The 24,430-nt window shown below is 40.3% G+C and overlaps 1 protein-coding gene across 1 annotated transcript in view; it reads right to left on the bottom strand.

Moving 5' to 3' along the window:
* Positions 1 to 22,618, bottom strand: part of LOC138955164 (sodium- and chloride-dependent glycine transporter 2-like) — a 41,919-nt gene extending 19,301 nt beyond the window's left edge. Inside the window, exons 1-10 of the mRNA XM_070326828.1 lie at positions 22,531 to 22,618; positions 21,429 to 21,653; positions 17,620 to 17,791; positions 17,114 to 17,246; positions 15,091 to 15,225; positions 14,363 to 14,466; positions 11,727 to 11,851; positions 11,045 to 11,157; positions 8,409 to 8,546; positions 845 to 944 (exon numbers count right to left, since the gene is read on the bottom strand). Of these exons, the coding sequence (XP_070182929.1) occupies positions 845 to 944; positions 8,409 to 8,546; positions 11,045 to 11,157; positions 11,727 to 11,851; positions 14,363 to 14,466; positions 15,091 to 15,225; positions 17,114 to 17,246; positions 17,620 to 17,791; positions 21,429 to 21,653; positions 22,531 to 22,618 (1,333 nt within the window). The remainder of the gene's footprint in view (positions 1 to 844; positions 945 to 8,408; positions 8,547 to 11,044; positions 11,158 to 11,726; positions 11,852 to 14,362; positions 14,467 to 15,090; positions 15,226 to 17,113; positions 17,247 to 17,619; positions 17,792 to 21,428; positions 21,654 to 22,530) is intronic.
* Between the last annotated feature and the right edge of the window lie 1,812 nt (positions 22,619 to 24,430).

Genomic DNA, 24,430 nt, shown 5'->3' on the forward strand with positions numbered 1-24,430 from the left:
CATCAAACACGTTATAATGTCACGTTTACCATGAACATGTTCTCGCAATGAAATAAATCGGGTTATGAAGGTAATACACGTTCGCTTTCATTGCGGAAACGAGCTTAACCCGTCTCGCCTTGTTTTGTCTTACTTGTGTCTTCCGTGCGAGTTGCTGTCATATAAGTGTATTTTAAGTAAAATAAGTGTATGTCTGTCTGTCCAATTAAAGGGTCGATGGGTCGAAGATCCGTGAACGTAACGGGTTTTTTTCTTCATCAATTAAACGTTTCAACAACATAACTTTCTCGTTTTTTTATTCTGAATTCTGGAACGTTGCCATGGCAGTCTATTTGTGTTTTGATTTTTGACCCGTCTTGAACTAGCGAACCCTATCAATATCGAGTCTAAATACTGACTGATTATCAGTGTTTATAGTTTAGTTTCAGCTGACATATCTCGCAACACAACGTGTTTTTAATCCACAACCTTTCAAAGCTAAACGATTGTTGTGGATGCCTGTAGTCCCATGGTCACAAACAGGCAGACAGATGCATGCACGCAGACACACATGTCCACAAACATGTATACATACATACACTATACGATTTGGTCTCACTCTATGTTTTCTAAAATTCATTACTTTTTTCAGCTTACTGATATTTTTGGTATGAGTGCCTACTTTCCTGTACTCCAATCGTCACAGAAAGACATATACACAAGCGCGCACGCATCTGACATGCTGCTAAACAAACAGAAAGCCACAAAGACATCGACACAGATATACCAACAGGCAGACAGACAGACACATCGTACATAGTGAATATGTAATATTTACTTCAACAAAATATGTCATCTGTCTTACCGTAGATCCAGGACAGCGCAACACATTCCACTAGACCAATGAAGAGAACCGAATATGATGCTGCATAGTTGTCAAAGAGTTGCAGTACGTACATACCTCCCTGAAACATACAGCTTTCGTCATCGCATTTGTTGACATTGCAGACTTTTAACTGTGATGCCGTATACATAATAACAGTAGTTGCCAAAACATTGATGACTACCAGCTGTATAGACCTTGTCGTCGGACAGATAGTTATCTTGTACGAGTATACGAGTTTGGAGTTGTTTTCGCAACGGCGTAGTCAGAGTTAGATTACCAGGAGCAGTCGAGCGTGCCAGAAAAATATATTTCACGCGACACAGTTTGAATTGTGATTGTGCCTCACAATTTAAAAAGAAACAAGTCGCGTAAGGCAAAGCTACAACATTTAGTCAAGCTGTCGAACTCAGATAATAAAACTGAACGCACTGCATTTGTTCACCAAGACCGTATATCATCGTCAGTCACCCGCTCGCGGAAAAGGCAGTGAAATTGACAATTCAGTATAGCGCAATAGTGGTTGCGCTGAGGGGGATAGCACGCTTTTCTGTACCTCTAATCTTTTTTAACTTTCTGAGCTTGTGTTCAATCCAAACATAATATATATATATATATCCCATGACCTCCCTTCTTTGTCTCTGTTACTTCAGTATGGGTATATATGTTGTATTTTTATAGCTCAATAAATACATCATGGACTCAAAAAAATATATGATAGTGCAGATTCCGATTTGGGCGAAGAACTACTTTGCTCCCGACCTTTGACCTCGCGCCGAACAATGTGACACATTTGTATGAAGTTCCAAAATCGTATTGCACGGCTCAGAAAACCATATCAGTTGCACGCAAAAATGAATCTCAGAACTGATCTGATGTATGAGATGCAATAAGCAAACGTTTCTTTCATTATGAAAGCAATGCAGGTGGGAAAAAACGAACATTCAACTTACAAGATAACCAGATGCTAGCGAACCAAAACAAAAACACGAGTACCCTCCCCTTGCTTCGTTAGCAGACGACTTTTGAGAATCTGTCAGACCGTCCTTACCTGGCACGGTTGGGCTTCGCTATCATCAGCTGTTTCACGTGTTTTGCGAGCAAGTCTACTCTTTTGCCTGGCTCTGCAGTAAGTCCACATTGGCGATGAAGGTATCTAAGAACTTAACATGTGTGTATTTTTCCGTAATCCAGTCATATTCTTTCAAAATGCAATCAAGCGGCGGTGACAGACTTGGGTCCTGTTTTCCTCGCACCCATACCAGTTTAGGTTCATGCAAACACACTCGCAAAACAGTTTATCATGTAGATACATTTCAAATAGGGAGCAAATGGTTAAATCTACATATGTGTTCCCTAAAATTTGCTTCTCTGTCAATAAGACTAATTGTATAATAATGCGTTCGAAAAAAACAACGTGGAATCGATTCTGAATCGAGTCGAGTAAGCCAAATGGGGGCCAAACCGGTTTCCCCGTTCCGCCGACCTGAAACGCAAAAGAATTGTGCGCTTCAACTAAATGGATTTCTATACGACTTCATTACTTTCTTGCAACTTATGAACCTTTACTTAAAGCTTTTAAACGGTCTGAAAGTAGTGTTACCGCGTACTTATAGATGCACTCATTCGTTTTATTTTTTCAGCGACGGTCACTTAGTTTAAGGTTGCAAAAAGGCCATGTCTCGCTGAAAACACTGTTTCACACTCCACACGGATCGCAACAGTGCCGCTAGTAGTCTACACTTTGTGTTTGATGGTAGAATGGGATATACAGATTACAACACTCGTGGTTTTTTATATGGCTTGTATTTCAGTCAAGACCCAGCGGGAATATCAATCGAGAGCCACTCGCCAAAGGCTCGTGTCTCCCGATGATATTCATCCGCTGGGTCTTGACTGAAATACAAGCCATATAAAAAACCACTCGTGTTGTAACCTATACATATATGTTCCCATGCCAACAGAAGCTACCATTCAGAGAGTGGTTTGCTTCTTAGTTGGATACCATGGGTTGACAACTCTCGCCATCAGTACCACCTGACCACTGATGAGACACAATGGTGTCGAAACACGTGTCTGGTCTAGGTACAAAAACAATGGTCCTCCTCAGGACTAGATTACCTTGTTATACGTCCCCCACAAAGGGACTTTGCTTTGTAAATCTCGGTCCCCCTTGAGGAGGATCTGATGCTCCCAATAGGCTGTCTGTGAAAGGATACTTATTTCTCTCTCTTTCTCTGATAAGAGATTTTTTAAATCTTGGAAGAAAGTCTCTGCTGACTTTCAGTTGTTTCTTTCACAATTTCTGATGTTTTATAATGTGGTCACAGTGAAAGTTACATCGCCTTTAAAGCGATCCAATTGAACAAGTCTTGCAGAAAACTTCTTCTTTTCCAAGTCCTGTGTTGAACAGCAGTGAAAAGTTGACCGCTTTTCCTGTTTAACCTTTTCAAAATTAGATCTAACTTGTTCGCGTATCCATTTCTGGATCTGCAGGCTGGTACAGAGTTACCTCCCTTTAGGCTTTTTTCAAATTTCCCTTGTTTTATAATAATAATAATAATAATAATAAATGAGCATTTATATAGCGCAACATCATAACTTTACAATTATGCTCTTTGCGCTTGACACATTTAAAATTAAAACACAGTTATACAAGCATTTACATCTACATTCATAGTCAACAACGCTTAATTAAAAGCATACACCATCAAACATACATTACAAAAGATTCTTCCACTAACTAAGTAATAAAAACATGAATAAAATAGGTAGTAACAAGTCGCGTAAGGCGAAAATACAATATTTAGTCAAGTAGCTGTCGAACTCACAGAATGAAACTGAACGCAACGCAACGCAGCAAGACCGTATACTCGTAGCATCGTCACTCCACCGCCCGTGGCAAAGGCAGTGCCCGTGGAATTGACAAGAAGAGCGGGGTATTCGTAGCGCTGAGAAGGTTAGCACGCTTTTCTGTACCTCTCTTCGTTTTAACTTTCTGAGCGTGTTTTTAATCCAAACATATCATATCTATATATTTTTGGAATCAGGAACCGACAAGGAATAAGATGAAAGTGTTTTTAAATTGATTTCGAAAAAAAAAATTTGATAATAATTTTTATATATTTCATTTTCAGAGCTTGTTTTTAATCCGAATATAACATATTTATATGTTTTTGGAATCAGCAAATGATGAAAAATAAGATAAACGTAAATTTGGATCGTTTTATAAATTTTTATTTTTTTTTACAATTTTCAGATTTTTAATGACCAAAGTCATTAATTAATTTTTAAGCCACCAAGCTGAAATGCAATACCGAAGTCCGGGCTTTGTCGAAGATTACTTGACCAAAATTTCAACCAATTTGGTTGAAAAATGAGGGCGTGACAGTGCCGCCTCAACTTTCACGAAAAGTCGGATATGACGTCATCAAAGACATTTATCAAAAAAATGAAAAAAACGTTCGGGGATTTCATACCCAGGAACTCTCATGTCAAATTTCATAAAGATCGGTCCAGTAGTTTAGTCTGAATCGCTCTACAGACACACACACACACGCACGCACGCACACACGCACGCACATACACCACGACCCTCGTTTCGATTCCCCTCGATGTTAAAATATTTAGTCAAAACTTGACTAAATATAAAAACCAAGGAAATACCAGCTGAATACCCTTAATCAAACAGAACATGTTATCAACAATGCTGAAAACAGTCCTAGATGTTTATATACATTATCACTAAAACAACAAATACACTACATGTAGCCTACTGATGGACTGAGAAAACAAAATCAGGGGTTGTATTTCTTGAAGAGGTGCGTTTTAAGTGCTCGTTTGAATGCTTGGGGTGACTGAGAGTGGCGGATGTGAAAGGGCCAAATTCCATTGTGTGGGTGCGCAGAAAGTAAAAGTGCGTTGTCCGTAGGTTTTGGTTTTGGTGTGTGGAATGGTAAGGATGCGACAGTCAGAAGAGGCACGGAGTTGTCTTGCTGGAGAATAGACGGTGAGGAGTTCAGAGAAGTAAGCAGGAGACGAGCCAGAACAGAAGTTAAAGCAGAGGGTGGACAGTTTGTATAGTCAATGCGGGCTTGAATAGGTAACCAGTGCAGTGTGTGAAGAAGTGGTGTTGTGTAATCTCGTTTTCGTGCTTTGAGAATGAGGCGTGCTGCCGAGTTTTGGACTTTTTGTAGTTTATGCAGGAGGTACAGAGGACAGCCAGAGAGAAGAGAGTTGCAGTAGTCAAGTTTAGAAAGAACAAAGGCACAGACAAGAGTGTTAGTTGTTTGAGAGGAGAGTGTGTGGCGAATGGTGCTGATCTTACGAAGCTCAAAATAAGCTGCTCTACAGACTAAAGATATATGTTTGTTAAGGGTCATGTCAGATGAAAGGGTGAATCCAAGGTTTCTAGCTGATGGTGAGAAAAGAATGTCGGTATTGCCTATTTGAACAGAAACAGGTTGGGGAGAGGGAAATGTAGTGTTCTTCTTTTTGCGCAGTAAGACTTCAGTCTTATCATTATTCAGCTTGAGTTTGTTATTGACCATCCAAGATTTAACATCAGTGATGCATGTCTGAATGGTCTGGATGGCGGAATGTGTCTCTGCAGGGGGACTGGGTTTATACAGCTGGGTGTCAGCAGCAAAAGACTGATTTAAAACAGAATGGTTTTGAATCAGTGTGGAGAGGGGCTTAGTGTACATGATGAAAAGGATGGGACCGAGTACTGAACCTTGAGGAACGCCGAAAGAAAGTGGGGCTGGAGCAGACATCTGGCCATCGACAAGCACATCCTTAGTACTGCCAATAAGAAAGGAATCAAGCCATGCTAGCGGTGGACCGGAGATGCCGTACAGAGTCTGAAGTCTATGGAGAAGCGTGACATGGTCAATCGTGTCGAACGCTGCAGAAAGGTCAAGTAGGGTAAGCACTGACACATCACCACCATCCAGAGCAGACAGAATGTCACTGATTACTTTAAGTAGGGCTGTTTCAGTACAGTGAGAAGGGCGATAAGCGGACTGAGAGTGCGAGATCAAATCATGGGTGTTCAAATATGACAACAGCTGCTTCAAAACTACCTTTTCAAAAACTTTGGACAAGAATGATAAATTAGATACAGGACGATAATTCTTCAAAATATTGACATCAAGACTAGGTTTTTTGAGAAGTGGTTTGACAAGTGCAGTTTTGAACAATGATGGAAAAACACCAGATAACAGACTATCATTGACAATTGAGTAAGAGTTGGCAACAACACATCAAGATTCTCAAAAAGCAGTGGTGTGGGTATGGCATCAAGTGGACAAGTGGTTGGTTTGGACTTCAGAATAATGGATTTAAGGTCTTTTTCACTGATTGGCTGAAATGATGGAAAAGAACAATCAGTGGGAACATCAACATGACTGGAGGAAGCAGAATGTGCACTCATTTTAACCTAATTTCTTGGTTAAAACTTGTCTAAAGTTCTAAATTATTTCTTAATAAATTTCAATTCCACACTTTGGCCTTAAATCAAAGTGTTTCCCTTCACAGATATCCCCTTGGGGTTGTCAGATGAGGGTAGTCTCCCATGCCAACAGAAGCTACCATTCAGAGAGTGGTTTGCTTCTTAGTTGGATACCATGGGTTGACAACTCGCCATCAGTACCACCTGACCATTGATGAGACACGATAGTGTCGGAGCACGTGTCTGGGCTAGGTACAAAAACAATGGTCCTCCTCAGGAACCGAACAGGAATAAGGCCAAACAGAAACACATGTCTGTTTCCGGTAACATCGCCGAAAAAAATAGGGTCGGTCGGTCGTTTTTTTAATTTTTTTAATTTTTATTTTTTTGTTTTGTTGAGCAGAGTACACTTTGGGGTTAAGGCAGGCCGTGAATGTCAAACAAGTCGCGTAAGGCACAAATACTACATTTAGTCAAGCTGTGAAACTCACAGAATGAAACTGAACGCACTGCATTTGTTCACAATGACCGTAGTCCGCCGCTAGTGCAAAAGGCAGTGAAAGTGACGAGCCTGTTCAGCGCGGTAGCGGTTGCGCTGTGCTGCATAGCACGCTTTACTGTACCTCTCTTCGTTTTTAACTTTCTGAGCGTGTTTTTAATCCAAACATATCATATCTATATGTTTTTGGAATCAGGAACCGACAAGGAATAAGATCAAATAGTTTTTAAAACGATTTCGGAAATTGAATTTTAATCATAATTTTTATATTTTTTTATTTTCAGAGCTTGTTTTTAATCCGAATATAACATATTAATTTATATGTTTTTTGAATCAGAAAATGATGAAGAATAACATAAAAATCATTTTGGATTGCTTTATACATAAATAATTGTATTTACAATTTTCAAATTTTAATGACCAAAGTCATTAATTAATTTGTAAGCCTCCATGCTGAAATGCAATACCGAAGTCCGGCCTTCGTCAAATATTGCTTGGCCAAAATTTCAATCAATTTGATTGAAAATTGAAAGTGTGACAGTGCCGCCTCAACTTTTACAAAAAGCCGGATATGACGTCATAAAAGACATTTATCGAACACATGAAAAACACTGTCTGGGGATATCATATCCAGGAACTCTCATGTACAATTTCATATAGATCGGTACAGTAGTTTACTCTGAATCGCTCTACACACACACACGCACAGAGACACACACACACACACACATACACAAACACACACACAGACACACACACAAACACAGACACACATACACCACGACCCTCGTCTCGATTCCCCCTCAATGTTAAAACATTTAGTCAAACCTTGACTAAAATAATGTAAACATATAGCAGCTACGGTGAGATTGGCCAAAAATGTTGCTATGAGTATGACTTTCTTGTCAGGCGTGTGGTCGCATTTTCCTAGAATAACTGCAAGAGGAAATCTTGCCACAGACCCTTCAGAGGGATTCCAGGCGTCATTGGCTGCCATGGTTTTTTTTCGCGTGACGACGGATTGTGAAGTTGTTGTTTTTTTTTTGTGGTTTTTTTTGTGTGTACGAAAAGCGAAACAAACCTTTAGGGTCGGCGCTTAAAAATAGTGTCGGTCGGGTTACCGGAAACAGACATATTTTTCTTTTGGGCCTAAGATGAAATTGTTTTTAAATCGATTTCGGACATTTAGTTGTAATCATAATGTTCATATTTTTTTTAATTTTCAGAGCTTGTTTTATTCCGAATATAACATATTTATATGTTTTTGGGATCAGGAAATAATGGCAAATAAGATGACCCTATTTTGGATCGTTGTATACAAAATAATAATTACAATTACAATTTTCATATTTGTAATGACCACATTCTCTTGGCAGCCAAAGTTAGGTCAAACATTACAGAACCATGTATGCCTGCTTACTGCAAATACACATTAATATCGGCAGTTCATTTGATTTGGATTAATTTCTAAATATTAGGTTTCAGATTAAGTGTCAGGCCTGCTTTTCGTTTGGTCAAGCAGTATCATTATACTCATTCTCTTACCATTTTCATTTCAAAGCAATATTTAAATGTTAATCAGGCACATAACTCACCCTGAAGCAAAACACCAAACCAATTAAGTAGCAGAACACAGCAATAAGTCCCAACAGCATCCATGAACGACGACCTGTTTGAAACAGATGTGGGAACTGGTCCACCAAGGTCGTTTGAATTGTTGTAACATTGGCAATCTGAAAAGGGAATACAAGCAATGATCGAACCTATTTCTGTACTAAATGTCTTGGCATGCATGTCACAAGCCTTCACATTGGGAAGCATGAAAACATTGTCCAACTTGGATACAAATCAAAACTTGAATGAGAAAAGCCAGAAGCCTATCATAACAGAAGCAGCAGTCGACAAGCGATGATACATATGCCATTTGACCTTTTCTTGGGAATATCCATTACTAAAAATAGAATACTGGATTGTGAGAGATGTTCAATGGCACTCATGCACTATATTCGATTTTCAATACACGACTCAAAATGTTATATGAAGTCTTATATCGCGCGCGTATCTCCAGACTCGGACTCAAGGCGCAGGGATCTATTTATGCCGTGTGAGATGGAATTGTTTACACAATACATCACGCATTCACATCGGCAGATCGCAGCCATTTCGGCGCATATCCTACTTTTCACGCACGGCCTATTATTCCAAGTCACACGGGTATTTTGGTGGACATTTTTTATTTATGCCTATGCAATTTTTCTGGCATTTCTCATTCAAATCTGTAGGATACATCAAAATGAAAAAAAATACAAGTACACAGAGTTAAGAAAACAAGAAAAAGTTGAAACCCGTTTTGAATGAAGCAAATTAATAAAATACAAGAACTACAAGTTCAGAAAACAATACAAATAAAATTGCCTTGGAAGCGAATCGAACCCGGAACCACAAAAGTAAGGACTAGCGCACCGTCAATCGGGGACTCTACCGACTGAGCTATTTTGTCGCGCTGTAGTCGAGGGAGATTTTAACTTCAAATATTACACTTGAGTTCTCGAGCGTGGCGACGACTCAGTGACTCAGGACTCATGACTCAGGAATGTTTTATTTTAGACCATAACCTATATAAAGTGCTAAGCACACGAACAACAACGTGTTTTGCCTTACCACACAAATTCTGTACAGCCGTACTAGAACTCAACTTGCTTGAAAAATACAATCCCAGATAATTATACCTCCCAACCATTTTCATTACTCTATCACCGTAAAACCGTACTCGAGTTTCCGAGTCTCTCCGTTCGTTGTGTACTGTTCTCCATATCTCACTGTTTTGGGCTATTTTAGTAACTGACCCTACGGTCACTTCGTATACGTTTGGAAATCAATATCAAGTAGCCATAATTTCAAGCGAGACCGACATTATTGATACGAAATGCATTGACTAATCGCCGAAATGCGCATGAAAGGATATCCCAAAATCCTCTATTCTCGATGACATACTAAGGTGTTAGTTCGGGAGAACGACGATCTATTGACGGTTTATCATATAAAGGGAAGCAATTAGTTAAAAACGGGCGTCGATAGAGCCAATGAACAATGTTATCTACTTGTAGTATTTTATCCACTTGTGGACATGCACAATCGGCATTGTGTGCAGTCAGGCTTTTTAGTTTTTTTTTCTTTTTCTTTAACAAATACATATTCTATCTAAGAGATGTGTTTTTATCGACAATGCACGTTATTGCTGTTTAAAGCTATTTACACGAGGAGGTGCTGTGCAAACAGGCTAAAAAATACACACACACACACACGTACACACACACACACACACACACACACACACACACGCACACACATACACACACACACACACACACACACTTACACATGCACACTTACACACACACACACACACACATACACACACACTCTACTTGAATTGTAGAAATATAATATTGTTCTGATATCATCCAAGTGCTGCATTTTGTTTTGGAGATGATATCATACATGCAAGTACATTTGATCTTTTTTGTTTTATCTTGGGAGTGATGCTACTGACAAACAAAAAAAGTCGCGTAAAGCGAAATGACTACATTTAGTCTATCTGTAGAACTCCCAGAATTAATGAACGCACTGCATTTTTTTCTCACCAAAACAATATAGCTTCTTCGATTCCCCGCAGCAAGGACATTGATGTTAAACGCACTGACATTGACAAACCGGGACAGCGCAGTAGCGATTGGCGCTTATCTCTGTTAATGTTTGATTTTCTGAGATTGTTTTACATCCAAACATTGCATAGCTATATGTAATTGGAATCACGACAAGATGAAGAATAAGATGAAATCAATTGATGATCGACTACTCACATTTTAATTTTAATTAGAATGTTTAGTTTGTATAATGACTTAACTCATCAATTAATGTTTAAGCTTTCAATCTCAAATGCAATTCCAAAGTCTGGTATTTGTCCAAGATTACCTGACCAGAATGTCAATTAATTTAATCGAAAATTGCGGGTGTAGCAGTACCACTTCAACTATCACAAAATGCCGAATATGACGTCATCAAAGACATTGATCAAACATTGATAAACACATTCTAGGGATATCATTCTCAAGAACTCTCAGTAACATTTTCATGAAGATTGGTTCAGTAAATTTCTCTGAATCGCTCTACATACATAAACACACACTCACAGACACATGTAAACACATATAGGAAGTAAACCACATGCCTGGGAGCCAAGACCAACACTTGCTAGCATGGCAAAGAAGATAACGGCCCACAGCTGCGAGATTGGCATTTTGGTCATGACTTCAGGGTACACCACAAAAGCAAGACCTGCACCTGGCGGATACAAACACAACATTCATGCACATTAATAAGAAGTGGTTAACATCCAATACCTGCAGTCGACGCGCGGTGATACAATGGTCCATTTGGCTTTTCTCAAAAAGTAAAAGGTTACTGAAAATAGAACGGATACTTATGTGAAATCGCGTAACCCGGCTCACTGTTTTCGGGGGTAAAAAGATACATTTATTTTCGAGTCTTCCACTTGAGGTATCGAGCATGGGGATCAACATCGACTTATCAGTTTAGGAGTCGCTCCATTCGTATTATTTTGTGTGCTGTACGTTTTGTCGATCTCACTGTCCCCGTTTCAATAGCAAATCGAATAGCGTTAATTTCAAGTGGGAACGACATTATGTTGGTACCCCAGCTAGGAAATGCATTGAGCAATTACCGAAAGGCGCTGACGACATTTGACAAAAGGATTTTTCTTCCCATAATTCCAAAAGGTTTTCGGGATTATGAAGATATATTTTGGGATGATGATGCCCTATGGCAGGTTCATTATATAAATGGAAGCAAGCGGCAAAAAGCAGGCTAACGGGCGTTGACAGACATTGTACCTTGTGCTGCCACGTCCTTGATGTCAACTTGCAGCTCCTGCGCCATATATCCCAGGACAGCAAAAATGACGAGGCCCGAGAAGATGCTAGTCACACTATCTATGATGGAAATCAGGATGGCGTCTCTGGAAATAGGAAATAAACCTGATTTTATCTAGGTAAAATGCAAGATTCGCTAGATATTTGGTCAACAAAACAGCGCCAACCCGACACTCTGATAACAGAGATTGTTCTGACAATTTAAATATGTTTTACAGATTCAACGAGAAGAGCACAGCTGCATTGACAAGAAATACACACTTTTAAAATAAATGTGTTGCTCTTTCGTAAATGCAAATGATTTGCTTGCTGTGAACAAATACCATTTTCATTAAGAGGCATAAGGGTAACTTGAGTATACAGGAAATCACATGGTGTCTTGATGAACTGCTCCCGCGATACTGTAAAAAATATGTATTGTTTTTAACCAAATGAAAATAGTCATGCACGCAGAAAATCAAACACTTTATTTCCGGATTTGTCATAACCATTTGCTGGAATAATATTATGGTATTACCATTTCAGTATACCACAGCCATATGACCAATCAGGTCTGATTTTGGGTGATCCACTTAATGCCTGTGTCAAAGTTCTGAAGAATCAAGTAAAATTGCGTCACTCAATTACCGTCAGAACGTATCTTTTTGTCATCATTTTCACAAGTTTTCATTCACAGCCAGCTGGAAAATAAATCTCATGTTCCCCATGCAATTAATACCCGGTTCCCATAGTTGAAGGAAGCTATGGATAATCAAAAGCAAACCCAATCGAAACGCTCGGGGATTCTTCGGCTCTTTTCATTGGCATTTTCCCAGACCTAAACAGACGACACTGCTTTGCAAAGTTGCAAAAACGAACAGGCAAACTGGCAAACGTAAACAAGATACAAAGCTACTTCATGAAAGGTCATACATTCATCACAAACAAATGAAACCTAGCGATATGTTTTTTCTTCTTACAAAGTCAAGGAGTGCGTGTATCTGTGTTTCGACGTTCGAAGAAACACGAACGTCAAACCAATTGATCCCTGACACACACATTTTGACCCATGCGCAAGATGTTGTATTGATAAACGAAGCGCAAATAAGAAATACTAATAAAAGCAAAAAACATAGCAACAAGAAATGGAAACATCTAACAAAGCCGAGCAAGCAGAATTACAGCTTTAATGAAAAACAAAGAGGCAATGAGTTGGAAACAAGATCGCGATTCTTTCCTTCGCTGCACGACGCAAATCTTCTGTGACCTTTGACCCAACGTGCAATACTGCACGATGCAAATCTTCTTTGACCTTTGACCCAAAGTAGCTTCCACATTCGATCACTAAGCTTATAATATTTACAACTGAAAACGAGGCGGAGGAATACTGAGAGGAACCTACAGAATTGTGCACCCCCAAACCTGACCGACTTATGAACTCAAAACACAAAGAAAGTTACTTTCACACGCAGCTTTGATTGCAACAACGTGCTGGGGCCCCAAAACATGTATTATTAAAACGGAACTCGTGTTTTAAAGCATGGCTCCCTGTGTTGACTTTGCACTTACTTTCTCACTACCAAAATGATGACAAAAACGATGTTTGGTGGTTTGTTGCCAGACTAGTTCTTGTGTCGGTCCTCGGGGGGCATATCGACTTTTGTTTCATACTTACTGACCGCGGCCTTCGGCCTTGGTCAATAAAATGAAACAAAAGATGATATGCTCCCCCTCGGACCGACAAAAAAGCTTGTCTGACAACAACCTATCAAACATCTTATAATACTGTTTCCGTCCTGTCTGGTGTTAATTCTAAATCTGTTGCTCTCTGTTGAACAAATCGAAGCAGCTGAATCCAAGTTGCACATGGTTTATCTCGTGAGATTGTTGTGGGAGCTAATTTCATCTGTTGATATTCATCACATCAGGTGAGTGATGGGTTTACCCAGCCAGAGGCTCCAGAATACATGACAATCGACCCTTGGGGAATGCTAGCTATCAAGCTATTATTGGAAAGTCCTTGGCAATGGTTCTCGGTTTCTTTGCTGGTTGACCTTCAACGGCATGAGGATTGCGCTTTGGCTCTGACGATGCAAAAAGTAACATACACTTGAAGGGAACACTTGCTTAACGTTTAAATGTTGCGATTATTTTGCATATTAATTTAACAACATACACATGATAAATTTGAACACAAGACATTTTCAGTCAGGTGTCAGTCTGGATCACATCTGGTGCAAGCATTGCAAAAACTGTACATCTAAAATGAGTTTCTTTCTTATATCAGAGGAAATTGCGTGAAAGGAAATAAAAACTCCTTTCTTTTAACTGGTTCCTTCTTATACAGGAGTTTTTCTTATCCGGATAATGTTAAGTGGAAGAAAGAGGGCATTTGGCAGGAAAATAAAAAAGTCATTTCTTGTAAGGGATGTTTTTTATAAGTGATTTTCTTATAAGTGGGTTCGACTGTACCTGATGTAAATTCCATGTACACGTATAGATTATATATTGATTGTAATGTATTGATTGTAATGTGCTCATTTGTTCTATTAATATCATTAATACATAATTTATACATTTGTCTTCAATCCAAATGGTGGTGATCATTCCATACTTACAGCAGACAATTGTTCTTAAACTTGTTATAACTCGACAGCGTAATGAGACCGCCTGTACAAGGCGCCAGTGAGTAGAAGATCTGCACGGCTGCGTCACACCACACCTGAACAGAATACAACCCATTAAAACTACACTAGTAAGCATGGGATCCTAAACAACGCTTTGCATCATGGTATCCCTTAACATGTGAAGCAAACACCTCCCGTTTTCAACCAGTCATGCAATAAACACATGATACGGAATGGCATAACACAACAAATACGCAAGACAGCAAACAAAAACCGACATGGTCTGGATAAATAATTGGTTTGGGTTTATCTTGCTTCGAACGTTGCCAATGTATGCCTATTGTGCATTTCTCAATTGGTACCTTACGTTTGTGCCAGGTCGGTTATGGACGTACCCTCATATGGAAAGTGCTCACATGAACCCTGGTAAATGAATATTTGATCCGAAAAGTGTTTAAGATAGTCTTTATTGGCATAGATAATGTGAATAAAATGACATTGGAATGAATGTTTCAGCAGAGAAACGCAAATGGGTGCAATTGTGTGTGTGTGTGTGTGTGTGTGTGTGTGTGTGTGTGTGTGTGTGAATGTGTGTGTTTTGGTGTGTTTGTGTGTGTGTGTGTGTGTGTGTGTGTGTGTGTGTGTGTGTGTGTGGTTTGTGTGTGTGCTAATTTTAAGAATGACAGACAATGAAATTTCTAGTGAGTCAATTACGTTACCTTTGTGTTTAGTAGCTGATTCCAGTCAGGCAAGAAAAAAAAGGCTATACCATCCACAGAGCCGTCCAAAGTCAAACCCCGAATCAGTAAAATTGTCAGCGCAATGTAGGGGAAGATCGCCATAAAATACATCGCCTGTAGACAAAGCAGATGATATCCATTTATTCAAAGGCTGCACTGATGTGTAGTTAGTCACATAGGTTTATAGAGGGAACTGGCATGAATTTAATAACGTCATATTTTCATTGGAATCTGTGCATGCATCTGGTTCGGACATGGCATGAATATCACACATAACAGCGACTAAGTTATAACAAAGGCAACACTGCAAAACCATTCATTACCGATTATGCAATAAATGCATGATACAGATTTCGGGTGAAGTAATATCGATCAAAACAATCAGTCGACCTGTCAACCTCAAATTAAACCAAAATCAACACTTTAAACCCAGGACGAGCCATAGTCAAGTCTAGAGAGGCTTGGCGAACCGAAAGCAGAAGACAAAGGCATGAAATACCATGAACGTGTTAGAGTTGAAGCATTTAGTCAAAACTTGACTACATGTAAAAAGGGTAAATGAGCAAGGAAAACAGAAAAATGATTTTAAAAATACCATTACTGGATATGGTGTCATCATGTCTACAACTGTTTGTTCCCAACAAGCTGGGCAACAAAACACTATTGTTTACATATGACATCCAAGGAAAGTGTCTTGCTGAGACTGAAGTACGAAGCCGTCCCACAGGTTAAAACGCCAACGTTTCTAGGAGTAACCCTAGACACACGCTTGACGTGGAAGCCACACATTGAAGCCACAGAAGCAAAAGCGATGACAAGACTCGTACTGATGGAGAAACTGGCCAAAGCTACACGTGGGGCGCAAATTCGGGCATATTGAGACAAGTGTTTAAATACAGGCGCCATATACGACTAGTCAATGGGTATGTCTCAACAACTTGGAACACTGCCTCCAAAACAAACAAATACAAGCAAGTGCAAAACATATGGCACTCAGAACGAGTAAGGGAGCCATGAAGAACACATACATCCAGGAAATGGAGAGAGCAGCAGACCTTCAACCACTGGAAACCAGACGTGAGCACAAAATTGCTCTCCAATTAAAACAAATGAAAAGGCTGACGTCACATCTATTTCTTTCAAAACGTACGCAAGAACCGTCTGAAACGAACAAGTCTAAAGCATCAAATGAAGGACCAAGCATTACAGTACATGCATATATTCTGGAAACAAACCCCGGGCAATGTAAGAGGCTCACGCCAATTGCCTGGGCACCAAGGAAGACCCTTCCAGAAATCAAAACAGACGTACCAAGACTGGCGGCGAAAGGAACACAGGCACCAGCACCCCAAACAAGCGTTTACACTGGAGATGCTCCAGGATCGCTATCACAGCAACACTTACATTATATAGAGACGGATCTGCAGATTACGCTGTCAGAAATGGAGGCTGTGGTGCGTAATGAGTCATATAATTACTTGTGTTTACTTTGGTGTGACACGAAATTGTATGCTCATTTAGGTATCATCATATCTGATAAGATGTATTTCAAACTGACCATATATATTATCTTCTGTGATAAAAAAAACAAAAAACAATATGCATGCCGTATTTATTTACAAACCCTTAACGTTTCTGTGATTGAGGTTGACTGCTTGCTGGGAGCCAAACAGTGAATACCATTGGCAGAGCAATTATCAAATTTGACCAATTGTATGCACAAATTGTACAACCTTCCCACAAAACGAGAAGGTCGAGTTTTTTTTACGGCGAGGAGTATAGTTAACCAGGAGAAAAAAGCACTTTGGTGGGTAAAATATTAATGCGGTAGGAAATAAAATTAAAGCACTTTTGAGTATTATGTGAATTGCTTAACTGACGTGTCATGATCGGATATCGGTAAGCTGGTTTCCAATTTGGGTTTGAAATGTACTATGTATTACATGTAGCATCTGTGTATGTGGCATTTATACCCATTGTCTTATTCCTTAACTGCACAAACCTTGCCAGATGTTTTGATGCCCTTGGCCATACACATGCTTACGAGAATCCAGGCCAGTAAAAGACATAATGCTGATTTCCAGCGCATTGTTCCCATATCGTCTATGCCTTTTGTGATGTCCAGCACATTTGACCTGTACAGGAACAATGCAGCAACATTGGCAATATTGTTATATTTGCATTTAAAGTTAAAAAGAAAAGTGTAATGTATAACTCATTTATCATTTAACATTTGCATTCAGAGCTCAGCATCACGTATGTGCTTCACATGGAAGTTTTTACGTCTTTAGTATTTTAAGGCAGGAAAGAGAGATTGCATGTCATTGTTTAGTTTAGACTTTCATAAACAACAAAGTATATAGTTGAAAGGAGGTAGTGCATTAACATTAAATGAAGATCAAGTGTATTGACAATATAATAAACTTGTGATGGTAATACATCAATTGCGCAGCCAAAATGCAACCTTCGTAGCTTGAGTTCCGGATAGGCGATTAATATTAGACTTACGTGAAGTAGTCAGCGTTGGTTAAATGGTTTCCAAATGCTGTTCTGTTTGAGGTGTTGTTTGTCTCAAGAGTCCAGTCAGTACTAACAGAACCGTTAATGACACATGAGCTGTTGAACCACACACCGTCAAACGACGTGCACTTGGTGATAACTGATGTGTCCTCAAAACACCCTGTTCAGTAAATAAAAACAAGTCGCGTAATGCGAAATAACAACATCTGTGACCCTCCACCACGAAATGAGTCGCATGTCACCTCGCGCGGTTCTGCGCTAGGCTTAATATAAGTCCGGGGAGTGCCTTGTAACAGTGTGAGGGTCACCTTAGTCACAGGCTTATAACTCAAACAGTTTTCGCTCTTTTCTAAAACGGTTTTCACCACTGGATAGAGCATAAAAAACTCTTTATGAAAATGTAAAAATATGAAAATCATGCAAAGGTGACATGCGACTCATTTCGTGGTGGAGGGTCACATTTAGTCAAGCTGTGGAACTCACAGAATGAAACTGAACGCGCTGCATTTTTTCACAATGACCGTAGTCCGCCGCTTGTGCATAACGGAGTGAAACTGACAAGCCTGTTCAGCGCTGTAGTGGTTTCGCTGTGCTGCATAGCACGCTTTTCTGTACCTCTCTTCGTTTTAACTTTCTGAGCGTGTTTTTAATCCAAACATATCATATCTATATGTTTTTGGAATCAGGAACCGACAAGAAATAAGACGAAATTGTTTTTAAATCAATTTCGGAAATTTAAATTTGATCATAATTTTTATATTTTTAATTTTCAGAGCTTGGTTTTAATCCCAATATAACATATGTATATGTTTTTGGAATCAGAAAACAAGTCGCGTAAGGCGAAAATACAACATTTAGTCAAGTAGCTGTCGAACTCACAGAATGAAACTAAACGCAATGCAACGCAGCAAGACCGTATACTCGTAACATCGTCAGTCCACCGCTCACGGCAAAGGCAGTGAAATTGACAAGAAGAGCGGGGATATAGCTCAGTTGGTAGCGCGCTGGATTTGTATTCAGTTGGCCGCTGTCAGCGTGAGTTCGATCCCAGGTTCGGCGGAAATTTATTTCAGAGTCAACTTTGTGTGCAGACTCTCTTCGGTGTCCGAACCCTCCCCCCCCGTGTACACTACATTGGGTGTGCACGTTAAAGATCCCACGATTGACAAAAGGGTCTTTCCTGGCAAAATTGCTTGGGCACAGTTAATAATTGTCTACCTATACCCGTGTGACTTGGAATAATAGGCCGTGAAAGGTAAATATGCGCCGAAATGGCTGCAATCTACTGGCCGTATAAAATTTCATCTCACACGGCATCACTGCAGAGCGCCTAGAACTGTACCCACGGAATATGCGCGATATAAGCGTCATTGATTGATTGATTGATACCAAACATATCATATATATATATGTTTTTGGAATCAGGAACCGACAAGGAATAAGATGAAAGTGTTTTTAAATTGATTTGGACAATTTAATTTTGATAATAATTGTTATATTTTTAATTTTCAGAGCTTGTTTTTAATCCAAATATAACATATGTATATGTTTTTGGAATCAGAAAATGATGGGAAATAAGATGAACGTAAATTTGGATCGTTTTATAAAAAACATATTTTTTTTACAATTTTCAGATTTTTAATGACCAAAGTCATTAATTAATTTTTAAGCCACCAAGCTGAAATGCAATACCAAACTCCGGGCTTCGTCGAAGATTACTTGACCACAATTTCAACCAATTTGGTTGAAAAATGAGAGCGTGACAGTGCCGCCCAAACTTTCACGAAAAGCCGGATATGACGTCATAAAAGACATTTATCGACAAATTGAAAAAAAACGTTTGGGGATTTCATACCCAGGAACTCTCATGTCAAATTTCATAAAGATCGGTCCAGTAGTTTAGTCTGAATCGCTCTACACACACAGACACACATACACCACGACCCTCGTCTCGATTCCCCCCTCTACGTTAAAACATTTAGTCAAAACTTGACTAAATGTAATGACGAAAAATAAGATGAAATTGTTTTTGGATCGTTTAATAAAAAAATAATTTTAATTACAAGTTTAAGATTTTTAATGACCGAACTCACTCATTAGTTCTTAAGCCACCAAGCTGAAATGCAATACCAAAGTCCGGCCTTTGTCGAAGATTGCTTTGCCAAACTTTCAATCAATTTGATTGAAAAATGAGGGTGTGACAGTGCCGCCTCAACTTTTACAAAAAGCCGGATATGACGTCATTAACGGTATTTATCGAAAAAATTAAAAAAAGTCCGGGGATATCATTCCTAGGAACTTTCATGTCAAATTTCATAAAGATTGGTCCAGTAGTTTAGTCTGAATCGCTCTACACACACACACTCGCACAGACAGACACACACACAGACAGACATACACACACACACACACACACACATACACACACACACACACACACACACACACACACACACATACACACACACACACACACACATCACGACCCTCGTCTCGATTCCTCGTCTATGTTAAACCATTTAGTCAAAACTTGACTAAATGTAAAAAACAATGTTACACACTACAATTTAACATACATTTAGAAGCTACGCCTTAAAGACAGAGAGCGAGAGAGAGAGAGAGAGAGAGAGAGAGAGAGAGTGAGAGAGAGAGAGAGAGAGAGAGAGAGAGAGAGAGACTGAGAGAGAGAGAGTGAGAGAGAGAGGTAGAGAGAGAGAGGTAGGTAGAGAGAGAGATGATGATAATTAGTTTTAACGTCCTCTTAGAACCAATTGGCCTATCTTGGGACAGGTAGTGTTGATATGCTTTATGGGGGGACAAGACACTGGACAGACATGCAAACAGAGAACACATATGATCGTGTTATAGATCTGGAAGTCTGTTGTTGCGATATTTCAAAATGGGGATGGAAGTAAAGATTTTGTTGGGGTTGTTGCCATAGTGTACGCGAAATATAGTTGAAGTGGAGCGGTTTTGTGGGCTTATTTGCTTTTTATTTATGTAAAATATTTTTTAGACTTTTGGATAATGCCAAAATAATGTAATAAAGAACTGGCTGAATAAGTAAATAAATACGTAACTAGAAACATAAAAATAATTATTAGCCAAATAAGAATATTAAATATAACTTGCTAAAATAATATATCAGAATGGGGAACTTAAGTTCAGGTAGGAGGGCGGTGTATGTGATTTAGCCTTGTTTGAATAGAGCTATGTGATAGGTGTTGTAGGCGCTTTGGTTGTTGGGCGTGGGAGGGGGGAGGGTCGGTGGGAGAGAGGGTTCAGGGGTGGGAAGGAGGAGAGGGTATGAAGTTTTCAAAACAGATGTCATATTTCAGCATTATGTATTGAGAGACACAGGGTGTATGCTGGCTTCCATTGAAGCGTGCAATGTTTATCTAAAAACTCATGGGGTTTCAGTTTGTGTTCTTTGACAAGGGTGTGTAGGTTGCGGAAATCTTGTTGGAGTGATTGGCAGCGGTCAAAGAGGTGTAAAAAAGATATTAGCTTTCCACATTCACAGAGACGGGGAAAGAACTTGTGAGCGCATCCATCCGTGCGAATTCTGCGAAGTATTTTAAGGAGGGGGGTGGGGAGTGTAGGCCTGTTTTGTTTTGTTTGTCGGGGCAGAATAAGCCAACCATGGGCATCGCCTTCTGTTTTTAATTCTGTTTCCCAGTGACGCCAGGCAACTTTGGCCATTTTGTGTTTTGCTTCCGTCTTTGTTAATTTGAGGTCATGAAATTCTGCTTGATCTGTGACAGATTCTTTTGCTGCTCTGTCAGCCATATCATTGCCTCTGATCCCCGTGTGTGAGGGGATGTACATAAGGGTCAATTCTGTTCCAGAGGCAATGATCTGGTGACAGAGGAACAGTATTTCCGTCTGAAGCTCTTCCCGGTTTCTGGAACCATTTTGGAGAGCAGTCAGAGCTGATTTTGAGTCGGAGAAGATCACGACTCTTGTTGGGGGTTGAGGGAGGTCATTGATATAGTGGCATGCTCTTAAGATGGCGTACATTTCTGCAGTGAAAATGGACACATCCTGGTTGAGTTTGAATTTTTTAGTTATTTTGAGGTCAGGGATGACAAAAGCACAGCCGGCTTGGCCATCATTTTGTTTTGAGCCGTCAGTAAATATTTGTAGGTGATCTTTGTAACTGTTTGAGATTTTTTTCTCTTACTATTGATGAGACAAGCACAGGGTTATCTTTCTTTGTTATACCCAGATCATGATCAGGGATGATAATGGGGGACTCCATGAACCAAAAGGGGAAGGGGTTAATGGGTATTTGGGCCATCCTACCTGGGTTCACCCCACTTTCTTGTAATATCGGTTGAACATAGTCTGCTAGTGGGATTGTTGCTTCGTATATTGTGGGTGTTTTTCTTTTTAGGTTTTGGTAAGGGGCCGAGGTTACCGAGAGAGAGAGGGGGAGAGAGAGAAAGAGAGAGAGTTAGATACAGAGAGAGAGCGAGAGAGAAAGAAAGAGAAATATAAATGAGAGTGAGAGAGAGAGAAAAGGAGAGAGAGAGAAAAAGAGAGAGAAAAGAGAGAGAGAGAGAGAGAGAGAGAGAGAGAGAGAGAGAGAGAGAGAGAGAGAGAGAGAGAGAGAGAGAGACAGGGACAGAGATATACTTAAATGTGTGGGTCAGCCTATTCACACACAAACAGGTACAAACAAGTTTTTTTTTTAAACCGACACACACACACACACACACACACACACACACACACATATATATATATATATATACACGAGCTTCACTCAGTCCTCAACATTGCTTGGCTAACAAAACCATGACGCAGCATTCTTTGCGCACACAAACATACCATATCAATTTAAACATCAAAGTAAGTATAACCGCAGACAAGCAAAAAGCTGACAACTGGGAGTACCTTCGGTTGTAAATGCTCCACACGTTTTCCAGGGAAGCTGCTCAGCAAAAGAGGCAAACAGAAAGTAGAGAGTCCAGGCAATAATCATGTTGTAATATATGGCAACAAGGGTCGATACCACGAACATTGCCCATCCAACACCTGCAAAACACCATGGAGTATTTACTACATAACATGCGTACTGAGGTAGTGGCTTGGGTTATCTTCCACTCATCAAGAATAGCGGACGCTCGTAAACAAGTGTGTGGGCGGATTATTGGTTGCAGTAATCAATTAACCCTGTTATTTTGCAAAGATAAGGCATAGGTGTTTTTTTCAGAAGGAGAGCATGTTGCATCCATTTAATTGGATTATGTTTGAAGTCTTTCTCAAAAGGATAGACAGACAGAGAGAGAGAGAGAGTCGTGTTTTTAGTAAGAAAGCACGCGACAACAATTGACACATTTCTGTAGCTGCTAGTCAAAATTGTTGTGTGAACTGTATTTGAATATGCTAACACTTTTCACAAAATGCACGAAGCAATTATTAAACAGAGACAGTAGAAATCGTGCCATGTCATTGTGTTCAGCTGCACTGTGTCGACAGTACCTCATGTAAACATCCCAAAGTGCCGAGCGATTCGGGGGTAGTCACACACACGACGCGTGGCCCGCGCATTAACAATTAACTAAACATGGAAACTAATGATCAGTGCTTCGTTGTGTGCCCGGGGTTTTGCATAATAAGCTAGCGAGTTGACAACGAATGCACATCGTGTTGCTAGCGCGCTGCGCGTATACATAGCGCATACAGAGCGCACATCCAACGAATGCATAGCGAGTTGCTAGCGCCCAGAACGAATGCACCGCGCGCTCAACACACAAACCAGCGAACGGCAGCGGTCACGTGACTTGCCGTCGTTTCAAAGTAGAGCAGCGACGAGTGAACCACTGAGATCTTGAAGATGCCACCCAAGAAAATGAATCCGACGTCCCCGAACACCAAGAAGACTCCTCCTGCACCTGTTGCCGGTGGCAGCGGTCGTGGAGGCAGAGCTCGTGGAGGCAGAGGCAACGAGCTGCCCAGCCTGGACCCTGCTGCTGTCGTCGAGGATGCTGTCGACGATGCTACACGCTCTCCATCCTCATTCCCCCAGGGCTCTCATACTCATTCACGCTCTGGGTCAGTAGACAGTCGTGAATTGCTGTTATCGCAGGCATCGACTGTGACCAAGAACAAGAAGAAGGATAAGAAGGACAACAAGCTGTCCGATTACGAGGAGGAGTTGATGGTCGCCTTCTTGGGGTAGAACGAAATTATGTGGAACAAAGAAGAACGCTGCATGGCAGAAGCAGGCAGAAACCATGTCGAAGGAAGTATCTCATGTAGAAGAGAGGTTCAAGGGCAAGAGAGACAACTTCGCCAGGCTCGGGAAATCCTGTAGTTGAAGATGCGCTCCGGCTGCGTCATACCCCGGCGGCTGTATGCCTTCATTATGTTGGATCGTAGGGCGAAGGCATCGTCGCCGACGAAAAAGAAGGGCACATCCTGGTTGTCGTTTGGAAGAGGATCGGGATCAGGGAAGCCCAGACTAGCTACCATCTTCAACGCATTCCTTCAGCTCAGAGGCATTGTAGATCTGAGCGTCTGATACTGATCCCATACTGCCGATGTCTGCCAAGTCAAATTTGTAATCAGCATCAACGAGCGCCATGGGGACAACGGAGTAGAACCCTTTATATTTGTAGTATAGGGAAATATTGTTTGGAGGACACTTGCAGTTGACGTGCTTGCCATCAAGTGCATCACATGTACGGGGGGAGTTCTACCTCTCCATGAACCTGTCAGCTATGGCCATTCCTCAGGAGTGGTGGGACACTTCATCACCTCATCCTTGTACTCATCGATGATGGCATGGCAC

Source organism: Littorina saxatilis, unplaced genomic scaffold (assembly GCF_037325665.1).
Source record: "Littorina saxatilis isolate snail1 unplaced genomic scaffold, US_GU_Lsax_2.0 scaffold_166, whole genome shotgun sequence".
NCBI classification, from domain to species: domain Eukaryota; kingdom Metazoa; phylum Mollusca; class Gastropoda; order Littorinimorpha; family Littorinidae; genus Littorina; species Littorina saxatilis.